At 42.2% G+C, this 23,658-nt stretch overlaps 1 protein-coding gene across 1 annotated transcript in view; it reads right to left on the bottom strand.

The window, feature by feature from the left end:
• The window catches only part of Adamts5 (ADAM metallopeptidase with thrombospondin type 1 motif 5), a 38,914-nt gene extending 23,640 nt beyond the window's left edge, over nt 1–15,274 (bottom strand). Inside the window, exons 1-2 of the mRNA XM_051150168.1 lie at nt 14,081–15,274; nt 3,077–3,209 (exon numbers count right to left, since the gene is read on the bottom strand). Of these exons, the coding sequence (XP_051006125.1) occupies nt 3,077–3,209; nt 14,081–15,193 (1,246 nt within the window). The 5' untranslated portion in view covers nt 15,194–15,274. The remainder of the gene's footprint in view (nt 1–3,076; nt 3,210–14,080) is intronic.
• Between the last annotated feature and the right edge of the window lie 8,384 nt (nt 15,275–23,658).

The following is a 23,658-nucleotide window of genomic DNA, read 5'->3' on the forward strand; positions in this document are numbered from 1 at the left end:
AAGCACATGGATGGTCTGAAGCAACTTTCTGAAATGTTCTAGCAAGTGAGTCAGTGTTTACTGTGTATAGCCTAGAAAGCAGAAGACAGTTTATAACTGCCTACAGGTCTAGTCCATATGAATGAACCTTGCTCTTGCAGAAGCCTGAATTGGCATCAGGTAACTATGTACTGTCAGTGTCTCGTACTTCGTTGCTCATTTGACTTTGAGTTTGAACTGGTTATCAGGATGACAGAAGAGTCCCAGCAAGTATGTGGGGCCTGCAAGAAGAACTTCTCAAAGCTGTAATATAATCCATACCACCCCTCAATCTGCAATCTACTATCACAGCGTGTGTATCATTTGTCCTTTTTCTTTTTCTTTTTGAGACGTAGTCTCACCATGTAGCACAGGCTAGCTTAGAACTCATGATCCCTCTGCATTGGCCTTCCCAGTCCTGACATTTTCAGTGCACCAGCATCGCCATCTTCACTTTAGTTTATCTCATGTGTTAATTTTCAATTATATGAGTTTTTTTTTAAATGGAGAATAGGGAGAAAAAGTATACTTTGTTTTCTTTACATAATGTAAATTTGACTCTGTATTGGAAATCACTATGTATCACAGAAGGAAGCTTTTGACCCTCCATAAAACCCTATTCAGTTAATAGAAGCCATTCCTTTTAAAATTATTTTTGATATTTTATTAATTTATTCATATTACATCTCAATTGTTATCCCATCCCTTGTATTCTCCCATTCCTCCCTCCCTCCCCTTTCCCCCTACTCCCCTCCCCTATGACTGTGACTGAGAGGGACCTCCTCGCCCTATATATGCTAATAGGATATCAAGTCTCTATAGAAGCCATTCCTAATCAAATATACCCTGTTACTTCTTATAAAGTAAAATTGTAAGTAAGATTATCTTTCTAAACCCTTAAGACTCACATTTTATAGCATACATTCATCATATTTAGGCAAGTTAAAATAGAATAAGAAGGCAATTAAAAAGAAAGTTAATAAAATTTTTTTTGTTATAAAAAAGAAATCAAATATATATTCTTTTACCTTTCGACTTCAGGCCTAGGCCACTTGCAATAGAAGAAGAAAACTTAAGCACACAATACTTGGCTGGAAAATAAACTGCAGAGGGTTCTAATGAAGAGAAGGGAGATAGCTTAACCAGGAAATCTGAGAAGACACCAGGATGTAATCATATGCAAAGACACAGGCTTGACTCTGCATCTGGGAGCTCGCTTTCCTACCATGCTGTTCTTCTGTATAATGATGTCTAGTTGTCTCTTCCTGCACAGCAGTGTCTGGCTCCATACCTCTTACTGCTCCATCGGCCTGTGTAACACAGAGTCCTTGTCGAAAAATTTAAGAGGCCTGGGAATGTCACCTTGCTAGACTTAGACACTCCAGGCCAGGTGGTGTGGCATGATAGTCAAGCAATAAAGAGGCTGTGTAGAAAGCTCAGCATTGCTCTTGAGTGGAAACCTGCCAATGCTGTCACTATCTGTAAAGGTCACCATGGGAGAGGTGGTCAGAAAGCTGCAGTAGCCAGAATATGTGATTTTACAGTAGCTTATTATTGGTCCACCATATAGGGACAACACAGATTATCAAAGTGTCTAAATGTCCTGAGTAAAACTCCATAGGGAACCGACAGGGACTCTGCTTCATTTCAGCACCCTGGCTTACATGAAAGATGCTCCAGAATGTTTCAGTTGGAATTAACATCAGCGGTGCTGTTGGATGGTTATTGACATCAGGGTTTTAAGTCTGATTTCAAGAAGAGAGTCAGTACATCAATGTCAGGATTAGTACTTGCAACATAGTGGGTGAAATGCAGCTACTTAGTTCTGTTCGTTGCTCTCATATCTGGGGTTACAAAAAGTTACAAAATTTCCCTTTAACTAAAATTATTCTGTTCCCCAAAGAAATATAATTAGAAATTGGCACCTTATGAAAATATAGATTACTGGGAAGGTGAGGTAGAAAATTTAATTTTCACTTCTAATAGTTAATACTCTAACCTTAACAAGCTAAATATATTTTTTAAATACAAAAAAATCTAAATATAATGATACTAGAATGATGTCTTTTGCCACAATGAAGATACAAATAGGTTATGCATAAGCTAAGAAAGGAAATGAAATGTTTACCTAAGAAAACTGAAGTATGGGCATGTGACTATAAATGATATCTGCTATCTGTGCTCCACTCATTTTGGCTCCTAAAACAGTTCCCTGTAAAAGGTAGTGCTGTCCCTATATTTCAGAAATGAAGACTAGGCCTCAAACTTAATAATAGAATGATTTGACACAGGGCTGAACTATGTCAGTAACGTGTCTGATTATAACACTTTGTCCAATAAGCTAAGTCAGTTTCTCATACACCGGCATCCTTGATCAGAGGTTGGGAGCCTGTTTGCCTTATGCCAGGGATATAGTTTAAGTCTTTACCTCTGTCTCCAGTTTATAGTTGTAGGATTTAGAAGTGCTCCCTGTACTAAGTGAGTTGAATATGTGTCATTATAATGTAAACTCAGATGAGTGTCAGCTTGGTTCCATTTGCCTCACTACTGGGAAGGAAGCTGGGCTATTTACCACTAGCTACTGATTCCCTGTGACAGGAGCCTACTATTATCACTCATGATGGGGAAAAGCATGTTAAATTCTTGTGCAAACTGATTCTCCCTGGGATAACTTCTCTGCATCCCAAAGGCGACTGTGACAAATTCTGTCTAGGAGTCATTTAGGGATGCTTGAGAGAGAGAGAGAGAGAGAGAGAGAGAGAGAGAGAGAGAGAGAGAGAGAGAGAGAGAGAGAGAGAGAGAGAGAGAGAGAGAGACAGTAGCAAATTTCTCCTTTACTTTTACTTGACACCGTCAAAGGAAACGTCTACTGTGTTGCTGACTCTGCCTTCCTTTTCCCTCATTAGTTAACCCTGAAAGTTCAAATATAAACAAATGTAATCCCCAATGGTACATCTGAACCAGAAGAAATCTGGAATTAATTGCCAAGTATTTTGGGTCCTGTTGCAGCTGTTACAAGTGTTTGATTTGGCTAGGGAAGAGAAAAGGCCCTGCATACCAATTTCATGAGCCACAGTGAAAGCGGCATGGAGGCCGTCATCTTCAATCACAGCACAGCTGCGCTCCGGAGAACATATGGTCCCAACGTCTGCCATTCCCAGGGTGTCACATGAATGATGCCCACATAAATCCTGTCCGGGAGAAAGAAAGAAATCATTAAAATCAATTCCCATCCAGAAGGAGCCACCATGGACAGCCACTTGCTCACCCCAAATGGCAAGACTGAGATATGTTTATGGTGTCACCTGCTCAGTGTTGGAAGCCTTCCAAAGGCAAATTCAAAGCAGGAACTCTTCTCAGCTACTTTGCAACCCAGAAGCACAGAAGAATAAAGAAATTCAACGACGTTTTGAAGGATGCTATGATTACAGCTTGTCCATTGCAATCCAAGCCAGACAGCCTTCACAAAGCTGCAATGCCTACACAGATGTCAAGGGTTTCCTGCATTCGACATAGGAAAGCCTAATATTCTGACCTAAATGCAGGCTGAGCTTCTTGGAAGAGAGGCCAAATAATTTGTTTTATGTTAGAGTCAAACTACACCCTTACCTTGTGATAAAAGATATATTACGGAGACATTTGCGTTTATACATATATTCATGTATATACATATATCCAGTCATTTATACAAAAACCAAAATAACCTTGAATCCATATGTATAATTAGATAGAAAATCAAACTGTCATATGTCTATTATTATTTAAAAACAGTTTTGAATTTTGCAATTGAATTATAATTTCATATTCTGAGTCTTCAAATACTTATATAGGTTCACACATAGATTTTTAAAATCATTTTACTCTCATTAATTGGGTGTGTGAACATATGTGTGCCCCAATACATGTATGGTAGTCAGAGGACAGTTAATGGGAGTCAGATCTCCACTTCCACCAGATGAGTCCTGGTGATCAAACTCAGTTTGTTAGGGTTGGTGGCAGCACCAGTTACCCACTGATCCATCTTGCTGATAGCTTTTAATGTAGTGTTTCTCAAGCATGCGTGATACAAGTACATTGCATGGGTAGATATGAGTGTATTCATTTTATTCTAGAGAAGTTACAGAGCTTTTAAGAGAGTCTCAGAAGGAAAATCATCATGCCATGCTACGGTTAAACTGTTAAAATAACTTAAAGAGCATCCACAAAAACATTAAATAAATGAAGCTTAAAAGAAGATAACAGAAGCTGCAATCTTGACACGTCCAACTTGTAATGATAACATCCTCTTCAAATGTTAATGTAGGTATTGAATAGACATAAAGATTTTGTGTGCTTTCTTATGAATTTCCTTTAAAAATCAACATGCATATTTACAACCAAAAGAGCAATATAAATCCCCAAGTAAGCCGTAAGTTCATAACCAACTTTCGAAAGGAATTTAAAATATTAGCTTGGGAAACAAGTACTGTTTCTATTAGGCCTGTCAACTGCTCACAATGTGTATCTTACTGCAGGGACTCAACTGACATTTACTTAATTAAGCTGAATGGTGAGATACAGTCAGACTCAATGGGATGCCCCTCATACATTCTTATTTTGCTGCCTGCTGGTAGGACCTTAGCAGCCTTCAGGTACACAGGCATAAGGTGTATTCCTGCACATATCCAGTGTACAGAGGCAGTACCAACAGGCACTCCTCATTCCTCTCTGCTTTGCTGTATGAAAGTCCAACAAAGGTGAGCAAGACTTAACTGCTACACCCAAATCTCTTCTGCTTATTATGGTTTCAGGTCCTTCTTGTGTTGTTTATATTGTGGTTTCCAGCTGTGTTGAGCTACACAGTGGCCGCCATGTTATTATAGCTTCATATAATGAAAGTGTTAGCCAAGAAGCCTTGGTGAATGAAGACCTCAGGCCAACAATAAACCGTGCGAGCTTCCTTGGGTATTCTTTTATGTCCTCCCATGTGATCCCAAATTACAGCTGCTCAGAACAAATTAGCAGTTTTCAAAATTGAAATTCAAGTAGACTTTTGCATAATAATTACTATTTGGGATAATAATAGAGTACAATATACTCTAATCCACCTCTTTCATCACTTTTAGCAATTTTAGGACCAGATCCCAGGTCATAGTTGAATCCTCATGCACAGTAGGTTATTTCTAGATACACATATGGTTGTAAACCAAGGTTTATCATCATAATTTAGAGTTGATTATCTTCAAATAGTAAAATCCAAGAACTAACTCCCACTCCTTGTTTCACTGATCAGCTTGGAGCCACTGAAAAGGGAAATGGCTTTCCTGTGCCCAAAGGAGCTGAAACTGGAATCTTATTATCTTTGTTTACTGCTAATCAATTGCTCATTAGAGGCCATCAACCCTCCTTGTTTTCTTTGAATTGCATTAAATGCATTTGGCCTTTCGCCGTGGAAATTGTGCAAATGACTAAATTATGAACAGAAGCACTTGTTATTTTCTAACTACACTGATTAAGCCCTTGACTACATAGCCACCCCATTATACTTCCACAGCTGCAATTATAAACTGGCAAACTTTCCATTTCTCTCATGCAATTTCAAACCATTCTAGAACAGCTATGATTTCACCCTCAAGATATACAATAAACATGTGAACATTGTAAGCCAGCGATCTGCTTAAGACATTAAGACAGTATATCAAATTATTAATATATGGCACATTGCATTTATATCTTTTCTGGTGTCCCTTCACAACAGTCCTTACAGATATTAGCCAGCCTTCAAGGTTATAGGGCTTTTAAAATTCAGAGGACGGGTAGGGATAGTACTAAAGTGCTCACATATTACTGTATATGCATTATCAATACATACATACATATATGTATATGAATAGAACATACACACACACACATATATTCTAGTATTGGAGGTAGGAGACACTATAGAAGGCAGCTCAACATCTATTAAAGATATAAATGAATTAAAGGTGATGACAAATGGTTTTCTGCTTATCCAGTGTCCATCAGAAGGCATATTACGTATCTGTGTTTTCTGGCGATGATTAGCTGTATAGAATAAACACCTTTTTACCATTGAGTGTTGTGATACAGTGGAAGACTGAGTAAAATATAAGTGTTCAGAAAGTGTGATGGGATCTAACTGTGATTCCACAGTATGATGTTGGCCACACTACAGGGCAGAGATGGTGGATTTAACTCTAAGATACATGTGAAGTAGCCTTCAAGACCAAATAGTTTTTTTTTATGGGGTGATTCCTAGCCCTGTTACCTGTCACAGAGTTAGTTTCTGTGGGAACTTTGTGACTTACCAAGCCATTCAGAGGTGCTAGTAGTACCTCAGACCTACTTGTGGGGACAGATAAGGGGAATGGGAGCCAGCAAGGTTACCTAGAACATCAGTGCTCAGACAGTAGCTTGGAAAGTACCAGTGGTCAGTACAAGATGGGAAAAGGAGTCAAGCACCAAGTCAGAGAAGTTGGGAGAATTTCCGGTCTTGACTGAGAGACTGTTCTCCCATGCAGCAAAAATGTGCTGAGATAAGGAATTAGAGGAAATAGAAATTCTGGTAAGGGCAGATACTATACCAAGGGCAGCAGTAGCAGCCACCCAAGTTGAAGAAAAGCACTTTAAATAGAATTAGCCTCTGGTAAGGACAGCAGTAGTATTCAAGGCAAGTGTGAGATATCACAATGTGTGGGATACCCACTGCTCTTTCCACACAACTCTTCTGAAAAGACACTAGTGATGGGAGAATTAACACTAGGGCATATATTTCAATCACAACTATCACCCACATACATGCATAGCTACATTTATACATACAGATTTGTAGTGTGAAGTTTTAAGGCCCTGATTGACATGTGCTAATGGTGCATATTAATGAGTTCTGTTCACACATGCATACAGAAGGCATATATTAAATCAAATTTTCCTTACATCACTCTGCAACATGACTCCAACTCTTGAGGCATCATAATCCTTTCTAGCTACCTGCTCAACAATCTCCAATAACAGTACCATTTTGTATTCAAACAGAGATTATATTAATTTGGAATGTGAAGCCAATCACTACAGTGACCTCTATTATGCAGTCTTTAAGCAGGCATCTGTACAACAAGGTGATTCTGAACATAACTGAGTCCAGTGGGATGAGGGGCTAAAGAACCCAAATATATTCATTTCTAAAACAATACCTGTGTGCCTACAAGCAGCCAGCTCTTATTCAAATTTCTGCCACATCAGTGACAGAGGATCTAATACAGAAATGTGGAGAGAAAAGAAATTGACTTGCTGTGATGAGCAGGTTGTTGTGAGTAGAGAAAAGGATGGATGGACCCTCCTTTGGGGACCCCCATACAAGTTATCACGGGATTGGAAACATCTGAACTGGGTAAGATCTGACAAGGCAGGGCTGAGAGAAGTGAGTTCTGACTTGAGAATGAGACACATAGCATCTTCTATGGCTAGAGCTCCCAGAGTTGAGAGTGAATTAATGGGGGAGTCTTGAAGGACAATTTGGACCCAGAATTATAAGGACAGAACGTGACTCTGATACATTTTCGGTAAAAAGAGGGGTCACAAAAGAATAAGAGACAGAGCAAATTGTGGACTGAGGGGAACACGTACTTGGATTGGTTCTTCCTGACGATGAGAGCTTCGCTGTTAAAGATGGGGGAATGTAAGAAGGGTTGCCTCTGACATACCAACTCTATTTGTAAGACACATTTTGCAATCAACTTACAAAATTTGAGACAAAAGCTCTTCCTCACGCATGTAAGGACTCTGTCCAGCTGCACCTGTACTGGTATTGACATAAAATCTTCTGATAGATAGATGAGGAAATTAATGCTCAGGAGCGGTGAGTGCCCGAATTTCAAGCTTCTGCACAGGGAAGCTAAATTTTAATCCTAAATAAACACTGCACTCCCTACACTCCACAGCAGGCCATTGTTAAGTCATTGTCCTATTCTTGACATAAATATTATATTTTGCATTCCCAATCTGTGCTTAATAATTAAATGATTTAAAAAGGCAGCCATTGTGGTCTTCATGTGTGATATGTTGATGAAGCTAAACAATTAGATGCACAGAAAATGGACAAAATGCACCATGGAAGATGTTCTAGAAAATGAGAAAACAGATGTGAGAAATAAGAAATCTTCTGGTATAGTTAGCTTCTTCTCCTACACACACACACACACACACACACACACACACACACACACACACTCACACACACACACCACACACACACCCATCACACACCATTTAACCATTTAAGTCATGGTAACTACCCCCTATTTCTCATGCTTTCTATTATCCCTTCCTACCTGGACTATCATGTAAGATTTTAAACTGACCTTTTTGCCATCTGAAATGTCCACATCTATTTGCTGTGATCAGTTTCATATAACATACCTTTATCCCTCCATATTGGTCACAGCCTGGCATTCAAAACTCTGTACAATGTAGCCCAACCTTCTTCACATCCCAGTGAGCCCTTCCACCGCATCCTGGCAATAAGTTTCCACATAGAACGTTTGTATTTTGGTCCTCAAACAATAAGCTGAAATAGCCTATCTACTAAAGAAAATTAACTCAGCTATATTTGCCTGCTTTTCTTAAGTGTTTCTTGACCCACACCTTTCAATTTCTAATGCCATTGTGCCTACAGGAGCCAGTCAGCCACTTAGGACACTCACAAGGCTCATTTTAGATCACCCCTCACATTTGTATTCCTCACTTTTCACTGGTTTCCACTGCAATTAGTTCACACTACAAAATGGTGTAGCATGACACTGTGTCCTGAACTGTATCCTCCCTCAATTCCTCAACCCAATCCCATGGAGTCCAGCATAACTGTATTTGGAGAAATGGTCTATAAGGAAGATACACCTTCAAAAGGGTGGAACTCAACTCCGATAAGATAAGGCACTTCAGGACCTCTTTCCTCCTTTTTATTTCTTTCTATTCCTGTCCTTTCTCTCTTCTTCTTCTGTCCAACACCCTCTCTTTGACAAACATACAGAGAGGAAAGACCATATAAACACACAGCAAGAATATGGACTCCTACAAACCAGGAAGAGATGTCTTGTCAGAAGGTGCATCGGGTCGATCTTTGATCTGAACCTTTCCAGTCTCCAGAACTGAATGAGAATTTCTTTGTTGTTAGATATCTCCCTCCTATGATAATTATTACTGGAACACAAGCAAACAAATGCATACAACCTATGATTTTCCCCCATGTAATCTGGTTGTTGCTCATTTCTTTACTTAATTCATAATCATTCAACCATCCTGTTCCCTCTCCCTCTTAGCACCTCCCTACAGTACAGAGAATTTCCATACTGCCTCTGGCTATGGCACATGGAATCTTGGTGTGACTGCTGTAGTAACTCCTCCACGTGGTTTCAGATAGCACGACCCTCTCTAAAACTTGAGTCTACAACCTCAGCTTTGCACAAGACAACCATATCTGCCAAAAGTCATAATGCTATATCATTCCATATCAACGCTGTGTGTTTTCTGGAATAGATTACTGAGGAAAGTGGTGACTTTTAAAATCTCTGGCTATAAAGATAGTTGCTGAGTATGTGAATAAAGTAATCACAGCATGTATTTGGAGAACAACTGACAGGACTATATTCTCAGGTTATCTATGATTGTCTTCAAATATATGTTTCTGCCTGCAAAACAAAATAACATGGTAGTTGCTGATTGTTCAGTTATTAAGGATAAAACAATGCAACAGGTAGTTGAATGCAATTCAATAAATCTTTGAGAAACACTGGAAGTATACATTTGCAATGAGACCTAGTAAAGGCACGTAGGAAGAATCTGTGGGTTTCTTCTCTTCCCTGTTACAGATTTAGTTTATCCTTGGTGAGAGTCTTTACCAGTTTTCCTGGTGTAGGCATGATTTATTCATGTATCAGTTCCTCTGTGCTGGCAATAAGCCTTCTTATGTAAAAAAAAAAAAAAAGTATTTCTCATCCTGTTGCCTTCCATCCTTTGGCCTCATCTCCTCTCTGCACAGTAGGTGGGCACATGCACAATGCCTACAATGGGACAATCCATCCTTTGCCTTGTACATTGTTGTTTTGTGGCTCAAGTTTTCCCATACATTATCATCTACAGTTGTCTAATCTGTAACCACTCTCCACAATTTACCCATTACTTAGCCTCTTGTAAGGTTGGTCTGCAGTGTTCATTCCTTGACAATTGTCACTGTAAGTTTGAAGTGGATTTGAATTCAAATATGTGATTGAATTAGTTGGTTCAGTCCTCAAACCAATGACAAAAAAACTGCCACCTTCTCCCTCTCCAAAGGCTTTTGTCTCCTAATGGTCATTACTCGGAACCAAATAGTAGAGAGAAAAATACCTGGCTCCTCGATCAGCCATCCTAAGACAGGCATGGGAGAAGAGAGAGTCTAGGTGGAGCAGAATAGCTTATTAAAACACACTTCAGTAACTAACCAAAATCACTGGGTCTTTTATTGTAGTCTCTTAGCTGGCTCATATTCAACCCAGTGTTTTCAGTCTATGCAGTAATAAGGAGTTGTTGTTGCTCATATGTAGGGAGAGGGATGTGAAAGAATTTCTGATTTTGACATCCATCAGGAAGATCCTTTTTTCTAAAGAGAAGTAAATAGTTTGGAAAATAAGCCTAGGACTACCTTTAGACATTTATTGTACAATAAATAAGATCATCAAAATGAGGAAGTAACCCTGGGAAGCAAAAAGTAAACCCCTGGGGACTAGATTTCTAATATTTGGTGGTAGAAGTAGTGCGCACTTCAGCAGGAATGCCATTCACAATAGAAGTGCCTTTGTGACATTAAAAAAATGATGGGTGCTGTCTCTATAATTAGAACATTCCTGAGGGCCGTGCATAGGCCTGACAGTGAGGCATGCTGGCTTGATAGCTGAACTATTAACACACTTCTGCTGACTCCTAGACACAACATTCAAGGTGTTACTGGCTAGTAAACAGGAGGAAAGTGCTTCCTTGCACATTTGCTTCACAGCTGAAAAACAAGCAATTTAGCAGAAGACATCTGGACACAGAATTTGAACAGAGCTCAGAGCCCATCAAAACATGCATTTGATGGCTGAGCGTCTGGCTGCTAAGCAACACACATCTTACGTTCAAAACAGAGTTGTAAAAATGAAGTCTTGCTGCCAACTCAGGGTATTCCTCATTGAAGGGAAGTAACTATGAAAGTTATTTCTTTCATATGGCTAGCCTGAAAATACCTGACTTTGGTAATAGAGAGGAGCCCCAATCTTTCCTCTTCTACACTTCTTGGTTTCCACTTTTTGAGGCTTTAGGTAGAGATTAACTGTACATGCTGTGTACTTTCAATTGCGGATGGCCCGGTATTGAAATAATTTCACAAGCCACCTAGTAGTCCTTTTTTAAAATTAGAATACTTTATTCATATTATAAGTACCTTTGAAAGATCCAATATTGGTCAAGTTAGATGAGTACATCAGGGACCAAACACAAGCCAAATGGTATTTGTGTTACTTAGTGTGCTTCTACATGGCAAGGTGACCAGGAAGGACTAAAGTAAAATATTCCCCATGTGCAAACCAGCTTGGAATTTTTTTTTTGTTGCAGTTCTTAGTAAAGTTGTGTTAGGGCTGGCAAGATGGCTGGCTCAAAGGGTGAGGGCACTTGCCACAGAGCCTGAGGGCCTGAGTCTGTTCAGTCCCTGGCACCCACCGAGTAGAGGAAGACAACCAGTTCCCACAGGTTGTCCCTTTTGGCCCCTGCTAACAAACTCTGGCACATCCCCTTCCCCATTAATACAACGTAATTAAAAATCTTTTACTTAAGAAGAAGTTAGAGAATAAATTTACTTCTATCTCCTTTTGTCTAGTCAAAATATAGTGATGCGTTTCCCAGACTGGAAAGCAACGAATGTCAATTACCCAAGTACAAAATCTTCCCAGAAAAAGCAATAGGCATCACTTAGAATCGCTGACTGTTTTCCTTTCATCCTGGGAATAGTTGGGCAAAGTATGTGGAAGGGAAAAAAGAGTAAGTGGTCTTCAAGTTAATTTTAGAATTATGGGCCACACTTTTGTATTAAAACTGAAAGAAAATTATTTTGATTGGCAGTATACTGCCTTTTGGTGTGGTCTGCCTACAAAAGTATTTTTTCCTCTTTCTTTAGGGAACCTCCTTCTACAAACTATCCCAAGCCTCTTTCTTGGCAGGACCTCATGACATAGCAACACAAGGAAATCCAGACGTGGAAAGTTGGTTATGAAGGGGGAAAAAAAAAAAAAGAAAAGGACTTGGAAACCAAGTGAGAAAGGGATAGTTTTACAGAAGAACTTCACAGAGAAGTCTACAAAATGAATGTTGTATCATTTCAAAGACTAAGGCTGGGCAGAGAAATTAAAGGATAGTTTCTGGAACATCTCTTAATGTGACGAAAGCATTCTCATTGTTTATAAGGCCGTGATGCCTACTTTTCCCTCAGTGCTGCTTTTGGTGTCTTTGTTTGTATGTGGGTGACATTTACGTCCACCCCATGAGCCACAAGAGTTTCTTGCCTCTGAATTTATCAATACTGTTCCCTTCATATCATGGGTACCTTAGTAAAAATAGAAAAAAATAGGTTGTAAGGCTGTCATATCCCTAAACCTTCATAGTATGTGGTTGAATTGTCTATCCTTACTCTGGATACAGTTTGTAATTTTACACAGTAAAAACAAGTTTGTAGTTACTTAATTTAAACTGGATGCTTCTCACACACCTAGAATGATCTTTAACCATCAGTCCTTGCCAGACATGTGAGAGGCACAAGTTGGACAGAGAACTCTATATTGGCAATGGGCCAAGCTTAAATCAGAAACTTATAATATATCAGAAATGCTAAGAGCAAGAAGGACAGCTGAGTGCCCAATCTGAATGGAGGATATAAACCACTCACTCCAAGATGCAAGGGAACTTGAGGAAGGAGTTGGGACAGGACTGTGACAGCCAGGCATGTGAGGTTTACTTAGAATGCTGAATTTTAGATATGCCATAGGCTCCCAACTATCAGCACAGCCTTTTGTTTGAAACGTCACACTAACATGGTGGTCTGGTAACTGTGTAAATGGATTTGTTCCTCCCAGAATCTCTGGGGTTATAATGACCCACCTCTTCTTTCCTTCTCTGTAACCATCCTCCTTAACTCGGGAAGTCCTTGGAAAACATTCTTCCCCACATCCTGAAGTTCTGCCCAGACCTTCAGAAACATATTCATCCAAAACCCAAACCTTCCAACTGGATTTGACCCTTGTTTGGCAGCTTGGGATGTGCTGGTAGAGGGCCTTGTTAAAGGAGCTGGGGTGGTGTTGGGGCGGGGAGAGTGACTTCATCCTCACCACTGATTGGGTGTTGTGGGTGGAGGGAGGCGTCATCCTCACCACTGATTGGGCTTCTGTATCCTCCTGGCCCTCCCACATTCCTTCCTTCTCAGGAACTCAGATTCCAAGGTGGACGCGTCAGAAGCCCATTTAGAAGCCACATTAGAAAAGGAGAGCTTTGGAAAGGATTAGTGTCACAGAAGGGTTCGTATAAGGACATTTACAAGAGACATCATCAATCAGATAAAAGCGGCAGCCAACTTTCAAGTCATCCCCATTAAGTTGGACAAAGTAGTATTTTTTTTTTTCTTCACTGATTAGTAGAGAATGCAGGATTTCAAAGGCAATCTAACTTTCCCCCTTTGCCATTTAACTGTACAACTTCCCCCAAGCACGAACATGCCTACTTATACACCATACTGTCCTGTCTGACTGAACGGGCATCTTACATTATTGAATGCTGCTCTCCTGAGCAGGTACCCTCAATCAGAGAAGAAATTACTGCAGGGCCTAAATTGGAACACCTGAGCGGAGCTGGAGGCTGAGTGTCCTGCAAGGTGCAGCTAAACATATCTATAGCGAAGGGCCAGCAGTTTGGTGGGAGAAGCAGAGACACCAGCAAGCCCTACCTGTCCAAGGTCCACCTGCCTCGGTGGTAATCCCACAGCTGGATACCCACCCACTGCACCTACCTCTCGGGTGAACAGGATGGCTGCGTCGTAGTGTTCCTCATGGTCATCACCTAGTTGGTTGTGTTGGTGCTGCCATTTGCAAAAGTTTTTGAGGGTCGTGGCCGCATTCTTGCTCACCTCCAGACTCTTGTCCTTGTCGGCCAGCACCACCACCTTCACCACAGCCAGGCGAATATGGTTCTCGATGCTAGCGTGACTGTACAGCCGGTTGGCTATGGAGGCCAAGGTCAGCAGGTAATGTTGCAGGCCCCGGCCATACATCCTAGCCATTGATGAGTCAGCCACTAAAAGGAGCTCCACCTGGCGGGCCCTGGAGATGGACCTGCGCCTCCGCCTCCACCAAGTTTGAGTTCCTGCGTCCCCAGATAGTAAGAAAGCTGACTGGTCCAGGAGCTGCGGGGCTAGTGCTGAGCGTCTCCTAGAACTTCTGTACACTGAGGGGCGCTCTTGGGGCCCAGACGGGGACGTGGGAGTCTCGCAACTGGCGCGTGGTGGCATGGTCTCGAAGCTGAAGCCCTCCCGGGAGTAGATGTGCAGGATGCGCGAAGACCCATCCCCGTAAACTCGTCCAGCCTCTGCCTCTGCCCAGGACCCACGCAGGAGTGGCTTCAGAGTATAGCGTGCGTGCTTGACTGCGAAGAAGCCGTCGAGACCCCCGCAAAGGTTAAAGACTGCTAGGGATCGAGGGCTGCCATCCACAGTGCCCCTGTAGAAGCAGTGACCCCGGTGGCTAGAGGATGCGCTCAGCCTTTCTCCTGCAGTAACAATACCACCAGCAGCACCTACTGTGTCATCCCTCTCCAGGTCCAGCAGGAACCTCCGGCCGCCGGCGTAGACAAGGTAGCCCACCTTGCCACCGCCAGAGTAGAGTTGGTCTATATTTTGCACCAACCCGCTGCTCCTGCGCTGCCTGGTCTGTGGTTGTGGATGGCCCGGCTTCTGCGCCTCCTGCCACTGCCGCTGGCCAGGCTGGGCGGCCGCTGCAGCAGTCCAAGGCTGCCTAGTTTTATCCTGGGCAGGTGCCGCGGCGGGGCTGTCAGCGGCCAGGGACAGGCAGGACGCGCACAACAACAGCAGCAGCAGCAGCAGCAGGGACGCCCACTCGAGCCGCATAGTGCGCTGCCCACCGGGAGGGGCTGCGCGATTGAGTCTAGCTGGATGTTTGCTATTTGCTATGTAAGTTTCAGGGGCGGGGGTGGGGGTCTCACCCTCCCACCCACCCGCCCACCCACCCACACTCTACACACTTGCGTGCAAGGTTGAATCAAGTGTCCAGGGAAGGGTAGGGGGAAGCGGCAGCAGAGCGCCAGCCTGTCCTGGCCGCCGTTCCAGCGTGCGAACTTTTCTTTGTTGGTTTGGAAAATGTTTGGAATTGTGCTCCAAGAGACGGAGAAAGAATTAAAAATAAAGGGGGGGGGGGGAGCCAGGAGGTGGAGAGCTACCAAATACAAAAAAGGAGAGAAGCCCAATGCAGACAAGATCTTTGCACAAACAGATCAAAACAAACGAGCAAAGAGAGCAAGGAGGGCGATCACGCTCTCCGCCCGCAACTGGTGCGCGTCGGCTCCCGCCCCCTCGAAGCCCGGGGCTCGCGGGCTGCGGAGCTCCCAAGCTCCTACCCACTTCCTTTCTTATTTTGTGGGTTCCTTCGGCTCTTCTGGAACCCGAAGGCAGGGAGAAAAGAGCTTGGGGGAAATGCCCTAAAATGTTTTAAATCAAAAGGCAGGAGACGTCCTGCGGCGAGCTAGCGAGGCTGCGCGTCCAGGTCCCTTCCGCTGCCCTGTCCTCCCCGCCCGCGGTCATCCCCAGTCTGCTGCTGGCGGCGCGGAGAGAGGCTCAGGCGCTGTGAAGATGCGAGGAGGTGGGACAATGAATTTATAGCGGCGTGCCATCCTGCAATGGCAATTTCAACAATTCGTCACTGCACGCTGCCTCTTAAAGGGAGAGCTTCCCCACCACTCCCACCCTTCCCGGTCCGCGCCTAATCCGATGGGGGAGGGCGCAGGGAGAGGAGGGGGGTGCTCGAGGAAAGGGAGACTAGGAAGGAGGAAGGGACCAGGAACTAGCCAGGTAAAAGGAGGGACAAAGGAAGGGAAAGCGGTGAGAGAGATTAAGAGAGAAAAAGTATTTAGGTAGGAAAACAAGAAAATTTCCTTGGCCTCATTTTAAAGCCACAGCAACTCCGGGTCTGTGTGATATTTCACAACCAATCGGGGTTGGCTAACCTCGGCTTACCTCATCTCCTGAAGGGGTGTTTGTGTGTGTTTTTAAAGTCTCTCCCTGCCTTCTTCCCCTTGCTATGCTTGCGCGGGATACGCAGTTCTTGCCTCATTTTGCGGGCCAGTGCGCTCTCTGGCCTTGTAGACCCGGTAACTCCATCCACTGGCCAGGGCAGCTGCCAGTGCCTCCAGAAGTCGGGCTCTCTTTTCCCTGGCTCCCTCTATCCGGCAGCCCCAGTAGCTGATTTCCAGCCTTCTCATCTCTTAGCTTGTCCAAGCTCCAACACTTGCTGACTTTGGGCTAGGAGTGACTAACTTCTCCCGGGCCACCAGCTGAGCAGCCCGGCAGCTACGGGTGCTTCCTGTCCAGTCTCTGGGTAGGCAGCGCTGTGGTGACCCCGACAGAGCCGGCTGCGGCCTGGGAAGTCCTTGGCTTTGTGTATAAATGGCGGCGCTCCCAGCTTTCTCCAGCGCATAGCTGGTCAGTGCCCACAATCTGTCACTTATTCCAGCCACTGAAACTTTTTTTTTGGCTGTAGAATTTCAGGGTAGGAAAGAGTTAACTCTTGAAGGGACTCCTACCCCCTTCTCAGACTTTTAAATTTTGTGCTCACACTTCCTTCCTTTCCTTCTTAAAAGGTAATTAAGTGGCAAACACTCCTTTGTTTACTTATTATGACTTTCCTAAGTCAGCCACTCATTGCTAGTCATCGCCCCCTCCCAGTGCCCATTTTCAAAAACTCCTATTAGGATGGAGGAATACATTAGGGGAAGTATATTGGTGGTTATTAGTAGGCAGGTGGCATGGTCCCTGCTACTCAGTTTCTCCATCCTTTGTCTCCTCTAATTATCAATTCAAAGAAAGTAAAAGAAAACCCAGTGACTTTCTCACAGCAAGCTGATGTGTAGCAAGTCCACTGCTAGTCCCAGCACACAACCCATATAATTTGCATATTTGTTTTTTTTTTTGTTTGTTTTTTTGTTTTTTTTTTTCGAGACAGGGTTTCTCTGTGTAGCCTTGGCCATCCTGGACTCACTTTGTAGACCAGGCTGGCCTCGAACTCACAGCGATCCGCCTGCCTCTGCCTCCCGAGTGCTGGGATTAAAGGCGTGCGCCACCACGCGAATTTGTACCATTGTTAATTTCATGGCTTCAGAGAAGAGCAGGTGTATTTGCACAGCCCCCTCAAAGGGTCCATTCTCAGGGAAGGTATCATAAGGCCCAAGACTGAGGAAAGCAAAACAGTTAAAGTAAAAGAGGGCATGAAACTGAGAATGAATAAGGTGTGTGTGTGTGTGTGTGTGTGTTGTACATGGGAGAAGTTGGAGAGAGACGGGAAGGGGGAATGATGTAAAATGATGTAATTATATTTTAATTTTTAAGATTATGAAAATTAAAACAAAAGAACCACCAAGCTGTGATGCCCATCACCCCTTATGTGATACAACAGTGTGGAGTCCTCCATAACACAAGGAAACCCAGCCGTGACATTTACTTCTCTCAGTCTCTGTGTCAGCTGTCAGGAGGCAGAGGAAGATTGGCACTCATCTCATTTCGCCCTTTGTTTTCAGTCCAGGACTCCACCCCATGGAATAGCTCTGTCCACATTTAGGGTAGGTCTTTGGACATCAATTGAATCTAGCAGGAACATGCTTAGAGGATTGTCTCCAGAGACTGTCAATGGCAACCGTCTCTGAAACTAGAGGCCTATGGCCGGGAGCACCCAGCAGCCTGGATGGATTCTAAAATATATCAGGACCAAGGAGGAGGCTATTGCTGAAAGCACGTGCTTTCTGATTCCCAAGATGCGTATGCTTTCTGTAGTAAACACTGCCAGGCAATGGACAGGCATTAAAGGCAAAGAGTGGTGGAATTTCCAGTAGCCTTCAGCTTTATCATGACCATAGTCACTCCAGGAAGATTCCCTTGTCCTTATGCATTCAGTAGTGGTCAGGATGAAAATAGCCTTCATAAGCTCATGTGTGTGGGCTCCAGTTGGCGGAACTATCTGGGAAGGATTAGGAGGTGTGACTTTATTAGAGGAGGTGCATCACTTAGGAGAAGTTCCCTCTGCTTCCAAGTTTGGAATCAAGATGTGATCTCCCGGCTCTTCCTACCATCAGAGACTTAAGCCCAATTAAACTGTTTTAAAATTTTATTTATTTTTTTATTTTGTGCTGATCATGTTGTTTTGTCACAACAATTGGTAAGCATCTAAGACAAGAACTTCATTTATTTTATATCACTTTCAAAAAAAATTAAAAGTCCAGTATTTGGCATCAAACACAGTCTCCAAAACAACTTTTATTTGAAACATTTAATCTGCTTGTCATTTGTGTCTTAAAGGATCATTTACAAAACAGGTATTTTAGGTGACACAGGGCTAAAGCTATTAACTCAATTGTTTTCTTGTGTGCTGGTCAGGTTCCTTATACAGTTTAAGGAATTTCCCAATGATATTGAGCTCACTGAAACTTTTTATCATCTGGAAAATCACTGCTCCCCTAACAGGACTCAATCTGAATTTTATACCTTCAACTCTGATAAATGAATGACATTAGAATTCAGACAAATTGACCAAATGTTTGGAAATATGTTAAAAGCAGATCTATTTCAAAATTTTAGCATAAAATAGTTAATATTTGTTGGAAGCGCTTGTCACAGGGTAAAGGGCAGATAGAGCCAGAGATATAATGAGTAAATTCGTTTCCAGGGAGTTTTTTTTCCTTTGGTTATATATTTACTTTCCATGGAAGCTACTTGCATACTGTAAAAAGTTAATCTGTTACTATTTGAAACAAAGATACTGCACCAGTGAACCAGTACAAGCTAAGATGTCCCATAACAGAAATAAAGCACTATTAACTCAGAGCAGTAATTATCAGAATGTGGTGAAAGTAACAGTTTACAGTTTTGCAAAAAGAAGACAAAGTATACTGTCCACCATGTTTACACAGAGCTGTTAGTTACTTTATTGTTCTAACAGCTATTTCTGTGCATAGGTAATGCAATTTATTTTAATGCATTTACTGAATACATCATCCTAAGTCACAGGTATAGAAATATTACATTTTCTCAGGGAATAGATTTGGGGCTTCAGAATAGTACATGTTCAAAATTACGATGGGATTATGTAAGGCATGTACCATGTACTGATTAGTAACCAGCTGAGGCCTCCAGAACAAGGTGACTTGCCAGTGGATAAAAAGTGACCAACTCTCCCCAAACTGAAGTCTCCTAAGTCTTAATTATGTCCAATCTATAACACCTCTTAAAACCTACACTGCTTAAGAAAATACATGTCAAGGTGTAAAAGGGCTTTGTGAGACTCTCTGGAGACTTGTGACAGCGAACAAGCCATGATTAATGTTTGCAAGGAATGATCAGTTCAAAGATGGAGCCAAGAAGATAAATAAATAGTTGGACTCGAATCTGGAAAACACAAATAGGGAAGGAAAGAAAGAATACCACCTACAGGTGCTTGCACTCTTGTTTCCTGCATGGCTACAGGACTTTGGAGCCCTGGTAAGGAGTATTTTCTCAAATTTCCATTTGCTAAAGTGTCAAATCCTCACCTCCACCCCAAACTATGGTTTAAATGGTAAAAGTGAGGAAATACCTGACAGTAAAACATTCCCCTCCAGCCAAACACCTGCTTCTTACCTCCCACGTGGAAGAATCACAGCCTCTCAGCTCCACTTGCTCTCTCACATTAAGACTCATACCCCAGGCCTTGCTGCATTTGGAACTCTCTATCGCCAGTACACGGAACGTCGGTGCTTGCAATGGAAATATCTTACCGCATAGCCTGTTTTTTTTTTTCTTTTTTTTTTTTTTTTTAATATAATGTGAAGTTCAGTCTTTCCTTCCTGTGTCATGTTGATTTGCAACATTCTAAGAGAACTCCCAGTTCAAAGCCTAAGTTATACTAAGAACATAGGACAAGGGGGATGTATGCTCTTCTGCACTGGACACAAGCCCTAAGTCTGTAGAGGGTTTTTAGACAATTTGCTGCTGAGGAATCTGCCGTTCCTCATTTTCCAATCTTGCCACCTCTTTTATTCCACAGTGCAGACATACATCTGATGACTAGTGCAGTTCCTGGCTTCACATACAACAAGCGTATTTTATACAGGTTATCAGGCATGTGCATGCTGACACACTCACCCCAGTTCATACTCCGCCCTTGGCCACACTGATGGGTGATACAAGGTCCTGCCTAGAGTTCACATAAATAGAAAAGCTTGCATCATTTGCTCTCTCTGCAGAGATTTTTTTTTTTGAGCAAAGAATTGCTTTATGCCTGAAAGAAGTCAAATTCATTTTCTCTGCTATCTGAATAGGTCATATATGACAGACCAATCTTTCTGTTGTGATTGACCACATGTGTTTTCAAGTCAGTTTTACTTATTATTATAAAAAAATACATTCTTAGAAAAGTTAGATTTTTATTTCCTTATACATAGGAATTTTATACTTCTTAAAAGATTTTGAAAAGGCACATACATATTACTCAAGACGTACAGGTGTCATCAGTAAAGAAAGCTGGCGAGTCATTTTTTATGCTGACCAGCTGTAAAATGTTGTTTTAGCGTTTCTCACACAGTAATGCACATGTTACTTGCTTTTATGAGTTACCCAAATTCTTTTTTCCCTTTATTTTCTAGAAATTATCTCAAACATCAGGTCTTACTGGAAACACATGGAAAACCAGGAATTTCCCACCCAGAGTAATTTGAAACATTTGAGGTTTCTTTCCTTTTTTTTTTTTTTTTTCTTTCCTCTTCAGAAGTCCAATTCCAACAAAGTACTTCCAAAGACCAGTGAGTAGTAGTTGTAGATTTCAATGAGATTGAAGTAGGAATAGCTTTTTCTGCTAAATAAGAAGCCAGAGACAGCCCAAAGAAAGCAAATGATCATCCACTGGTTATTCACACAGAGATGGTAAACAAAGGGCAAAGGGGGCAGCCTGGTCAATGTGCTGACCCCACACTGGTCGATCATCTGTACAGCCTCTCTTACTTAGGATGGTGAATGGACAACCACATAGCTCCCCGGTACACATTTCCGAGAGGCAATAACAGGCTAGCCTGCTCCATGAGGGTGTGTTGTGTTGTGTTGTGTTGTACCTAATGGTTGCCATTCTTTTCACATCTTGACTCCCCAACTTCCAATTACAGTGGAGGGAGGAGGTGATAGTGCACACCTACTTACCAAACAAAGCATGTGACCTAAGTTCCAGAAAAGACAAAGGTTCCTTCTCAAACCCACCCCTCCTACCTTCTAGCTGGACATATTTGGCTCTGTTGGAAACTCCCTAGTTCTTTTACTAGCTGCAGGGTCACAGGATCCCAACAAGACTGCCACCTCTGATCTTTGAAAGTGTGGTCAGACAAAGCAGTCCCTGCCTGAGATGCTGCTAGGGGATTAATCTTTGCTCTTTTCCCTCCATGTGGTTCATCAACAAAGCCAACCCCTTGCTTTAATAATTCTCTTTTTTTCACTTCAGAACCTTCTTTGCATCTATGTACACCCTTGCAAGCCTATGTTAGGAATGAAATCATGCTCCCTACCCCTTCAGGTGGGTAGGACATCTAATTCTCAGTGGAATGAAGATGAATCAAAAAGAAAAAGGTAGTTGATCTGTCCCTGATGATATGATTGACCAAGTTCAAAAGCATCCTGTAAAGTCATCCATCAATCTGTGCACAAAGCTTTCTAGATCCTCAATGAACCTGCTTGTTTGAATACAAATGTCCAGGTACCTGTTAAATCATACCTGAAAGAGTTCTGACTTAGACCTGTAGAGCTAATTCCTAATAATGGGTTGTGAGTTACTTTATACCTATTTATACTTAGCAATATAATCTCTAACTTTTTTAAAATCCTCAGCTTGGCAAGTATACTTGCCAAGTATACTTGACAAGTATAGTTGCACACACATATATAACTGCTACAGATTTCTACTACCTTAGTACCTGTCTTTCATCATTTTATAGAAATGGTGCAAATTGATCCAGAGGAATGCAGAAGTGTTAAGAGAAGGGAACTGGCTCATGTGAGGTACAGAAAGCCTTTTATGTGTAGCCACAGCTGAACTTGTCAAAAAAATTTCAGAGACTACATGAATAACTTTTAAAAGTGCCAGAGGATTAAAGGACAAGTGAGCTCAGTAGAGTGTTTGCTAGCTTCCAGAGAATCATTTTACCATGTCTTGAGACTATTAAGGTATCTTTCCTCCTAAATTCTGTTACTTTTGACTCTTGATAGAGATTTAATGGCTGGGTCAATCTTACACAAAATGAGGTTCCTGTAGGTTAAAAAATTAACTTGACATCCCAGAGTTGGCTTTAGTTTGGCTTCCCTCTGTTTTCTTTGTAATTCTTTTCCTCCTTCCCTTCCTCCTCTGTTTGCCTTCTACCCTTCTTCACTTTCCCTTTAGTACACTCTCCTAGTCTCTAGGCCTCTCTTTCTCACTCTAGTTTTTCTCAATAGCTCTCTTTCTGTCTCTCTTTCTCCCCCATCTTACTGGAATGTATTCCGTAGAGATGGGCCATTCTGTTCTTTCTCCCAAGTGCATCTCCAGTTAATAGTAAAATAAATGGGAAAGACAAGGCAGGACTAATGAAAAGCCTGCCTTAACTGTTTTGAACAGGATTGTGTTTAGGTATTGATATTTCTTATTCCTTTTCTTTAACACACTTTTGTTGTTGTTGTCATTGTTGCTGTCGTTGTCATTGTTGTTGTTGTCTTGTAGCCCTGGCTGTCCTGGAACTCACTTTGTAGATTATGCTGGCCTCAAATTCACAGAGATCTGCCAGCTTCTGTCTCTCAAGTGCTGCCACTACCTAGCTCATAGACCCTTTCCAAGGAAATCTAATCAATATGCTCCAATAAATCTCATTATTTTCTCATAGATATGGACCCTGGGTATCAAAATTGCCGACTCAGATTCCCTTACACATGTCAGGAGCAGCTGGTTCTAAGAAGAACATGGCACAGTGAGGCTCCTCTGAAACATTCATTTTAACTGCCGCAGGATGCACATTGTCTGTATTTAGGAGGTCCAGAGAACGAATAGTAAGAAGGAGTGTCTAGGGAACAGTGTCTTGCCACATAAGCAGGAGAGCCTAAATCTGAATGCCTAACACCTGGCTGAAAACCAAGGCACAGTGCTGTGTGTAAGTGTTCCAGTGGTGGGAAGGCAGAAACAGATCAATCCTGTCAGCCTAACCACTGAACTTACTACTTAGCCAGCTGCACCAAACTGGGGAGCTCCTGGTTCAGTAAAAGGCGTGTCTCACCACACACATATTCAGATATGCACATTTAGCCACCCCAAACATAAAAAATTGCAC

The sequence above is a fragment of the Acomys russatus genome, chromosome 8, assembly GCF_903995435.1.
Source record: "Acomys russatus chromosome 8, mAcoRus1.1, whole genome shotgun sequence".
Taxonomy (NCBI): domain Eukaryota; kingdom Metazoa; phylum Chordata; class Mammalia; order Rodentia; family Muridae; genus Acomys; species Acomys russatus.